This window comes from Macaca fascicularis, chromosome 4, assembly GCF_037993035.2.
Source record: "Macaca fascicularis isolate 582-1 chromosome 4, T2T-MFA8v1.1".
NCBI lineage: Eukaryota > Metazoa > Chordata > Mammalia > Primates > Cercopithecidae > Macaca > Macaca fascicularis.
Window position 1 is genome coordinate 166,855,711 of NC_088378.1, and position 10,536 is coordinate 166,866,246.

At 41.7% G+C, this 10,536-nt stretch overlaps 1 protein-coding gene across 7 annotated transcripts in view; it reads left to right on the top strand.

The window, feature by feature from the left end:
• F13A1 (coagulation factor XIII A chain) overlaps positions 1-10,168 on the top strand; it is a 461,954-nt gene extending 451,786 nt beyond the window's left edge. For all 7 annotated transcript variants that reach the window (XM_065544470.2, XM_065544473.2, XM_065544474.2 and 4 more), the window contains 2 exons: positions 2,318-2,454; positions 8,467-10,168. In XM_065544470.2, coding sequence (XP_065400542.1) covers positions 2,318-2,454; positions 8,467-8,620 — 291 coding nt within the window. In that variant the 3' untranslated portion in view covers positions 8,621-10,168. The remainder of the gene's footprint in view (positions 1-2,317; positions 2,455-8,466) is intronic.
• The last annotated feature ends 368 nt before the right edge of the window (positions 10,169-10,536 follow it).

The following is a 10,536-nucleotide window of genomic DNA, read 5'->3' on the forward strand; positions in this document are numbered from 1 at the left end:
ATGTATGTGTATATATATATATATATGTGTGTGTGTGTGTGTGTGTGTGTGTGTGTGTGTGTGTGTATATATATATATATATATATATATATATATATATACTTTTTTTTTTTTTTTACGGGGGGACTTCAGTATGAAACAGTTTTGGTTGTCTTGTTATGGCTGAGTTGTTGGCTTTTCCAGCTCCTCTGACCTCAGAGCAGGACTCTATCTTAGAGTTCAAGATCTCCAGTTACGCAGACTTTAACTTCAATCCCAGCTTGGTCATTTAGCAGCTTCGAATCCTCATTCAAGTTACCTATTTTCCTGAACCACAGTTTTCTCTTTTATAAAATGAAATGCCTGGCACCAATGATCCTGCCCCAGAAAACCTCCTTCTTCTTAAGGGAATAACTATTATTATCGTATGATCAAGCTGATACAAATATAGCCCTTGTGTTGTGAGGCCTATGTGAGAATGTATGTGAATTATGGTTGTCAGCTGGGGCTGGTTCTTTGTAATCAACAGGGGTGCCTCAAATAAATGAATTACAGGATCCACCCATTACCAGACTGAGGATCGCTGGTTAGAGTGCTGGACTCCCTGCCTGGCACATGATCCATGCTGTCTAGGTGCACCTGCTGTTGTTGCTGCCATGACCATTGTCTGCCCCTTTCCTAGTTCCCCTGAACCCATCTCTCCACCACTGCCCTCTGGGAGATGAGGATTTAAATGTGACAAAGTTGGGGAGTTGGCTTGAAGTTTCATTTTTCTTATAGACTTAAGTAATCCCATAGCCATAAATTTAGTCACAAAGCATGGCTTGATGAGTAAAGCCATAAGACTGTATTCTTCTTTTAATTGATATATAATAATTGTAAATATTTATGGGGTAAATGTGATTTTTCAGTTCATACATACAGTGTGTAATCATCAGATCAGGAAGATTTTATTCTTGACTGTAGCATCAGTAAGTGAGGGTCCTCTTCTCTGGGCAATGTCCTTCCTCTTTACCTCCATTCTTAAAAAAGGCTCATTTCCATATATTTTCTCCCATATTATATAGTGGCTAAAGAAACATGGTATAGTAATGGCTGGGTTGTCATATGGAAGATCCAGACATCCAATAAATTCCATTTTTGAGCCATTGACTTAATTTAATAAATATTTATTGGACATTGGTATTGAAGTACTAAGTATTGGAGTTAAAAGTGGGCTGAAATATAAGATGAATCAGACAAACTACCCAGAGCATTGCTACCCTAAAAAGCATCAGCTGTAATGCATTGAGCCTTTGCCATGTGCCTTGCAATATGTTTGTTGTTTGATGAGCATTTTTCATTAGAAACCTTTCTTGCAAGGGAAGAACTATTATTCTTATCTTATTTCCAAGTTACTTAGAGCTTATACAGATCCATTCATTTGGTATACATAGCTCCTAAACAAACAAACAAGTCTTACAGCCACCTGGCATTTTGCAGCACATTGAATTTATGCTGGAAAAGCATATGGATCTGAAGTATGTGGCATACAGTAAACACAACTTAAGGTATAGTAATAATAAGAGCATTCTACATAGATCACCCCATAAAAATGTCAGTCCGTTTTAAAGACAAGAAAACTGAGTCTCAGAAAGCCTAAACCACCTGAGTCCCCACTGTTAATAAGTGTTGAAGCTGGCACTGAGCTCTAGCTGTCTCCTGTGTTGTTCTTCCAAATACCTGATACTGCTGAGAGTCATTATAGATCAACTCACCAACAAATAACCTTTTATTCTCCTGGACTGAGGTAGTGTGGCTGCAGAAGAAAAATCTCCTTTCCTTATTTTAATATCCAGGTTCCTCTTCTTCATGTTCAACAGTAAGGACTCCATCCTGGCATATTTCTTCCAAATGTGTCTAAAAGTAAGAAGGCACACGTGCCCTGAAGCATTTTCTACCCCTTGAACTCAGGAATCCCCTATGTCCCAGCAGGAAACTTGATGCCTATCCAGAAGCAAAGTTACTCGGCCACCCTCACCGTGGAGACCTGTTACCACACCAAATGCACTTCCCCCTCCTGCTGACAAAGAGCAGTCAGTGGCCACCGTTATTGACCTGAGCTCTAATTAGTCTGGTTTTATAATGAGGAAAAGAGTACGATTCTAATTAGTAAATTTCCATCTCTTTCTCAATAGGTATCCCCCAGTCAAAGCAATCAGCTATCCTCATCACACTGATTCCATTGCCAGAAAAATAACTGTACCATAAAACTCTAGTAAAAGTGAAGATGGTTAAGGCAACAAGAGAGCAGAATGAGGTTTTATTTGCTGCTAATGAGCTGCATTCTCTCTCTTAGGTCCGTGGCGCTCAGGTAGTTGGTTCTGACATGATTGTGACAGTTGAATTTACCAATCCTTTAAAAGAAACCCTGCGAAATGTCTGGATACACCTGGATGGTCCTGGAATAACAAGACCAATGAGGAAGATGTTCCGGTAAGCCTTGGGTTGGGGAGACCAGGCAGGCAGTGCAGGGCTGTGGGAAGTTTTCTATGCGTGTGTCTTTTCCAAACATAGATCTGCTCCCTCGTGAAAACGTCTGGGAAGCTGTCTCCTCCTTGCTGACAATGGAGTAAAACTAGGTTTGATTTGACGAGCACTTTTATCATTTAATCCTTAAAGACACCCTAATGATGTGGATACTGCTATTATCTCTCTTCTGTAGCTGAGGAATTTGAGGCTTTGAGAGGTTGACTGGTTGAATCTTCACTTACACAGTTTATGAAAACAGAGCCAAGATTCAGACTCAGGCTGGTGAATTCCAGAACCCAAGTTTGAACCACTTTGCTGTACTACCTACTCATGTATGGACAATTCTCATCTTTATTGAGCTCCTACCTTGTGTCAAATATTAGGCTGAGAGATGCTCCCTTTTCATGGTTCCCTTGTCTCCAGCCTCACCTCACAGATTTTACCATCCCAATCACTGTGTACAACTGTTGGATTCAGGTTTTTTTTTAGTTGAGCCTAAAGAGTTCTAGATGGTTCCCCATTCAGGGGACCAAAGACAACCCCAGGTTATGTAATGATCTGAATGAAACTCAGCCTCTTCCACACACAGCCCCCTTCAAATTGTGCTTGATGGGTCTCAGTTTCTGTGACTTCTACTAACAAAGAGTGTAACCCAACAAGATAACCTATTCCATGGTCAGGTAGCTCTAATGGTAAGGAAACATGTTTTTCTACCATTTGATCCTACCAATGATCCTAACTCTGCCATCTGGACTGACAGAAAGTAAGGCCCATCTCTCTTCCATCTGATGGTTTGCAAATGTTTGCAAACAGCTGTCTCATCTTCTTCGAATCTTTTCTACCTGGGGACAAAAATCTGTCCTGACTTTATTTCTCTCTCCTCTAACGTGGTTTCAGCTCTCTGTCTCTCTCTCCCACACATCCCAATTTGTCACTACTCCTCTTAAAGTGTGACACCCAGAATGGATCCCAATCTTTGAGGTTTATTACTTTCATTTCTACCACAAATAAGTCCTTGTCAGCATCAATCAATCTAGCACATTTCCTGTGGGGTGACCTTCTAAGGCATAGAAAGGGAGGTAGAGGACTTTGGAAACCGCCTCATGACCAGATATGTTAAGAATTTTCCTGACACCCTTTATGGAAGCGACCCCGCTCTGGAATCTGTGGGATAAATGCAAGGCCTCACTTAAACCCTCTAGGGCACTTTATTGCCCATAAAGGGCTCTCCGCATTTCTTTCAAATTACAAGGCTTATAGCTTCTGCATCTCATCATTTAAGAGATGCCTTATTGCAGATGCAATAAACAACAGAGAAAATAATCTGAGTGCTTTTGAAACAATGCAAGCACAAAACATGGCAACCTTCCTGTGCTAATAGGAAAGTTGCAGGAAAGAAAAAAGAAGTAAATTAGTAATCAACCCCAGCTAGATGGAGAGGTCAGCAGCCATACCCCTGCTTTCGTCAGAAACAACAGTCTCACTCACCCGTTCTCACACCTTCCCACTCGAATCAGATGCAAGAATCGTTCAGGCAAAGTGAAACACGTTTCCTCTTCCATACAGCCCCCTGCTGTATCCAATTTTTTCCTTCCCAGACAGTAACCCCACAAGCTTTATCTGAGTGTACTGGAACCTCTTCTATCTTTACACCTTGGCTATCCCCCCAGAATTCCACCTTGGTCAAGGTCAACACATGAAAAAGGACACTGTGTGTCTTAGACAAAAGGTGAATTATCACACAGTGCAATGACCCACTATTTGGGAGGCCTCAGGCTCGAAATAGGTTAAATCTCCAGACGGTTTGTTTATTGTTAATGTCTGACATTGGGGTGGAGCAAAGTGGAGTGAATCTGGAGAAAGGATGGATAAGGCTAGTCCCCACATGGACACAGATGTCCTGCCCACACACTGGCTTAAGGTACTATTAGTAGTTACTGCAACACGTAAGTCTAGGCAGACAAGTAGATAGACAGACAGCTAGCTGCTCTTAGTCGGTTTGCGCTGCTGTAACAGAAATGCCATAGATTGGGTGGCTTACACAACAAACATTTACACCTCACACTTCTGGAGCCTGGGAAGTCCGAGAACAAGGGGCCGACCAATTTGCTTCCTGATGAGGGCTCTCTTCCCAGCTTGCAGATGGCTGTCTTTTCACTGTGCCTTCACATGGGGCAGAGAGAGGGAGGGCAAGTTCTCTGGCATCTCTTCTTCGAAGGGCACTCATCCCATCATGAGCCCCGCCCACATGACCTATTCTAATTTAATTACCTCCCCAAAGCTCCATCACTAAATAGTATCACACGGGAGTTTGGGTTTCAACAAATGAATTTGTGAGAAGCACAAACATTTAGCCCATAACAGTCCTCAATCTCTCTTTTTAAGTTTTTTTTACTGACACATTGTAATTGCACATGTTTATGTGGGGTAATTTGATGTTTCGATACATATAATGTATGTTGTATAATGATCAACTCGGAGTATTTAGTGTATCCATCACCCCATGCATTTATCATTTCTTTGTGGTGACAACATTCAAAAGCCCGTCTTCTAGCTCTTTTGTAATATACAATACCTACTGTTAATCATGGTTACCTTATAGAACACTAGAACTTATTCCTCCTATTTAATTGCCACTTTGTTCTCATTGGCCAACCTCTTCCCATCTTCCCCTTCATGTTCTCCTCCTCAGTCTCTGGTAACCACTGTTCTACCCTTTGTTTCTACATTATCAACTTTAAAAAAATTTTTTTTTAGGGTTTACATGTGAGTGAAATCACGTAGTATTTGTCTTTCCATGTCTGGTTTATTTCACTTACCATGATGCCCTTCCTCCAGGTCTAATTCATGTTGTTACAAATGGCAGCATTTTATTCTTTTTTATGGCTGAATAGTTATAGAAACCTAGATTCAGGGTGGAATGTCTCCCAGGCAAAAGAAGCTTTATTTCTCAGAGACAGTCAAAAATTGGGTGAAAAATCATGACATAGAAAACATTTGTTATCTGGATGGGCTTACAACTTGGACCAAGCGCTACTTTCTCTGTTTACTCCTCACTCCAGCACACACCTTCACAACCAAGACCTGAGCCAGTCCATGCCCACTTCCATATGGTCAGATAATTAGAAACACTCCACTGTGCCCTATGTTGCCAAGATCTGATCTAGGAGTGCCAGATCCATGTAACAACTTGGAAGCCTAGAAAGTGCAATTCCACAGAACCAAAATCCTTTACAAGACTGTATTTCTCTCTAGAATACAGCTCTTAAATAGTTGGGGAATCACCACCCCCACTCATTCACCCACACCCTGCCAGATGTGGTGTCTAGAAGGCAGGGGGTCTTGAACCCAAAGTAGAGGACCTGGAAGGTGGGGAGCTGGTAAACAGGGAATCGGAGCCAGGAACAAAGAAGGCAGTGCTGTGTCCCATCCCTCACTCGCCGTGAGCCAACTCTACTCTGAAATGGTTTACCTTCCTGCTCTTCCCCCACTGCCTCCTGCCTATCTCAGATGCACAGAGGTCCCACTTCCACAGACTCTTAGCTTTCTGCAGTTGAAGCTTCCAGAGCATCAAATAATTTATCTTCCAGATTTATTTTGCTCTTTAGAAAATGATCCAGTTCAATAAGTTATTTCAAGAGAAAAATTCCCCCACTTTGTGATTTGGGCTTAAACTTTAAGTTTCTCAAATAGGACAGAAGCTAAGGGCTAGATGCACAGAGGACAAACCATGGGTAGTTGCAGTTTATTGTAATAATAATCTCATTTGCCTGCGTGCATTCAAGATGATAAATGGCCGGTATCTCCTGATGGCTCAGCACATTACTGAGAATCATTTATCACAACATCCATCCCCAGAAAATAGGATTACTCCAACATTGCTCCACTTACCAAAATGATTTTTTCTCTCTGTTATGAATTTATCTGTATGTAAAGTAGCATGCATATGTATCTTCATGTATGAGTATCTTCATGTATGAGTTTTTTCGTATGTACACATCATTATGCCAGATGGTTTTATGAGTACGAGAAAATGACAAGGGGGAGCTAAAGATTTAGCTTCTATTTGAGGTGGTTATCTACAGTACATGGTCTCAGGTCAGGTCCTTAACCAGGGCCACTGTTTCACAAAGTGCTTCTGATTGATCACTTGGGGGAACCAGAGGAAAGACCATGAATGGATACAGGTAACAATAGCACAGCTGTTGAGAAATAAATATCCCAAACCTACATTGGTATTGAATTGAGCACTGTGAATTGAGGACTGAGAATTTTCTCTCTGCATACAGGCAGGAGAAACTTTCCTAAATTATTTTGCAAAGAGTTCAATGAATCCTCCATGAATACTTGCGGGACAGTCTTATTACTAAGTCAAAAAGCATCTTTCCTGCTTGAGAAATAAAACCTATGAAAAAGTAAGCACAGTGGTCAGAAAAAGCCTTTTTTTCCTTTTTTTTTATTTCCATAGGTTTTTGGGGGAACAGATGGTGTTTGGTTACATGAATAAGTTCTTTAGTGGTGACTTCTGAGATATTTGGTCACCCATCACCTGAGAAGTACATACTGTACCCAATTTGTAGTCGTTTATCCCTCTCACCCTTCCCCTGAGTCCCCAAAGACCTCAGCATCATTCTTATGCCTTTGCACCCTCATAGCTTAGCTCCAGCTTATGAGTGAGAACATAGGATGTTTGGTTTTCCATTCCTGAGTTACTTCCCTTAGAATCATGATCTCCAGTTTCATCCAGGTCACTGTGAATTCCATTATTTCATTTCTTTTTATGGCCGAGTAGTATTCCATGGTATACACATACCACAATTTCTTTATCCACTCGTTGATGGGCATTTGGGCTGGTTCCATGGTTTTGCAATCGCAAATTGTGCTGCTGTAAATATGTGTGTGCAAATATCTTAGAAAAAGCCTTTTCTTATAGAACATATGGTGTACATTTTTATGAAATGTAGTGAGAAGTAGCAGAAAGAGTATGAATATGGGACTCAGAAAAACCTGGGTTCAAATTTCATCTCTGCCTATTTACCTATTATGTGATCTTGAAAAAGGGACTTCACTGGTTAACCTTCCATTTTTCTTGATCATAAAATCTGCTGCATAGTATCTGCCTCAAAGAACTGTCATACATATAAAATCTGAATATAATCTCCCAAGGTTTATAGGGGAGGCTATATGTGAAGCACCCCAGAGAACACTAAATCTCCCCAGCCCTGATTAGCCTCAGTCTGCACTGATGTGGGCTTGTTCATGACACTCAGGAAGACTTCAGGGCAAAGGCTGGGAGGAAGAGGAGAACACCACAACCATTCAAGGCTATGTCATTAACTGGATACATTAGGGCATTGACAACAAATGGTAGCAGAAAGTTGCATAGGTGGAGGGGCCCAATTTGGTGGTTGAAATAGGAATTTGAATGACAGAACATGAAGATTCTCAAAGTCAAATGGCAGCAGGCAGGGCTATGTTCCAGATGCTGAGCCTGGAAACAAGGTCTATCCCAAGGGAGTTGGCAGAAGCTAATTCGAGTGTCAGGGCCTCAGCAAAGGCAGCTGGGGGATTCAGATAGGACTCTAATCCCAGGAGGAAACTAGCAGCAAAAACTGAGCCGAGGCTCAGAAGATCAGTCACCCTCCATAAGGCTACTATGGAGGGCTTGGGGACAAGCTAGAGTTAATGGTTGGATGGGGCTCAGCCCAGCTCCTGATGGCCACTGAGAGGCCGGCAGATGCATCCTAGTGGAAGGAACCATGACCCAATAAGACTGTCAGTGACAGGTTCTGCAGAGCCTTATGTGAGGGCCTCATTTGGGGTGTCACTTGCTGAATCAGCCAGTGAGAGTCTTCACTGCCCTAAGCACCAACTGAGAGAAAGAAAGCAAGTGACTTAGGCAAGAGTTTTCACTGCTTCCTGATCAAGGTGGAAAGCTGGATCTTCCAACCTCTCCTCTCTTTTTCATCCTTTCAGTGAAATCCGGCCCAACTCCACCGTGCAGTGGGAAGAAGTGTGCCGGCCCTGGGTCTCTGGGCCTCGGAAGCTGATAGCCAGCATGAGCAGTGACTCCCTGAGACATGTGTATGGCGAGCTGGACGTGCAGATTCAAAGACGACCTTCCATGTGAATGCACAGGAGGCTGAGATGAACCGTGGCATTTGGCGTTTTGTAGTCTTGGCTAAGGAAATTCTAACACAAAAATAGCTCTTGCTTTGGCTTAGGTGTGAAGACCCAGAGAGGGCCCCAGAGTGGAGATCCCACGTATTTCAAAAACATACTTTTCAAAACCCAGGCTATTCAGCATGGAAGTTAGTTGTTAATCTCTCTACCTTCCAAAGAATGCTGAGCATTAGTTTTAATTAAGCTCTAATTAAGCTCTCATAGCTCATAAGAGTAACAGTCGTCATTTATCATCACAAATGGCTACAGCTCCAAATATCAGTGGGCTCTCTTACCAGGGAGATTTGCTCAATACCTGGCCTCATTTAAAACAAGACTTCAGATTCCCCACTCAGCCTTTTGGGAATAATAGCACATGATTTGGCCTCTAGAATTCCAATCCCCTTTCTTGGGGTCAGGTTCTACCCTCCAGGTCAGAATATTTTTCCTAGGACTGGAGCACAATGTGATCTTTATTTTTGGCAAAGCCAGGAAAAGGTCTTTCATTTTGCACCTGCAGCCAAGCAAATGCCTGCCAAATTTTACAGATTTACCTTGTGAGAAGAGGTGGCCCCATATTAACAAATTGCATTTGTGGGAAACTTAATCACCTACAAGGAGATAAGAAAGCAGGTGCAGCACTCAAGTCTACTGAATAATGTAGTTCTGTGGTGCATTTTACAGAAGGTGTCGCACTGTGGCCTGATCAGCAGGAGCCAATATCCCTTACTTTAACCCTTTTTGGGATGCAATACTAGGAAGTAAAGTGAGGGATTTATCTCTTTAGTTAGTGGCTATATTTCACCTATCTCTCAGGAATCATCTCCTTTGCAGAATGATGCAGGTTCAGGTCCCTTTTCAGAGATGTAATAAGCCCAATAAGATGGAGAAGCTGGTGGATCTAGTGACCAGATATATAGAAGGACTGCAACCACTGATTCTCTCTTGTCCTTCACATCACCCATGTTGAGACCGCAGCTTGGCACTCAGGTCCTGAAGGGTCATATGGACTCAGCCTTGCAAACAGCCAGTGCTAGTTCTGACCCAACCACAGAGGATGCTGACATCATTTGTATTATGTTCCAAGGCCACTACAGACAAGGCTACCTACTATGTATTTGCAAGGCTGATTTATGGCCAGAATTTCCCACTGACATGTATAGGGTGTGATTTAGGCCAGTAGACTGTGATTCTTAGCAAAAAATGAACCGTGATAAGGATACTGCGGGCAAAATCAGAATGGAATGCTCTGATCTATATAACTACATTTTTAAGCCTTTGAGACTGTTCCTGAGCCTTCAGCACTAACCTATGAGGGTGAGCTGGTTCCCTCTATATATACATCATACTTAACTTTACTAGTAATCTCACAGCATTTGCCAAGTCTCCCAATACCCAATTTTAAAATGAAATGCATTTTGCTAGACAGTTAAACTGGCTTAACTTAGTATATTATTATTAATTACAATGTAATAGAAGCTTAAAATAAAGTTAAACTGATTATATTTGCATCTGAGCAGAGGTGAATGCTTTTAATTTTCAATATAACACACTACTAATCACAACTTCTTGAGAAACTATCCTTCCTCCGCAGTAGACAGCCCACCCCGGATAGGAAAACAAGCATTTATCCTCTAAAGAAAATGACTCTAACAGGTGTTAATGTCACCATTTTCTTCACCTCTCTCTTTCTACATTTTATTAACTATATTCACTGAAGAATCAAGTTGCATATTTAGTTCAAAAACCAGCTTCCAGAAACTATAAAACCTCTGTAGGTGTTTTCTCATAAACAATCTCATGAACCATTGTGGTGAATCAGTGGATAGCCAGCATGGAGACCTGCACAATGAACACCTGTTATGGTCTTATGACAATCATATA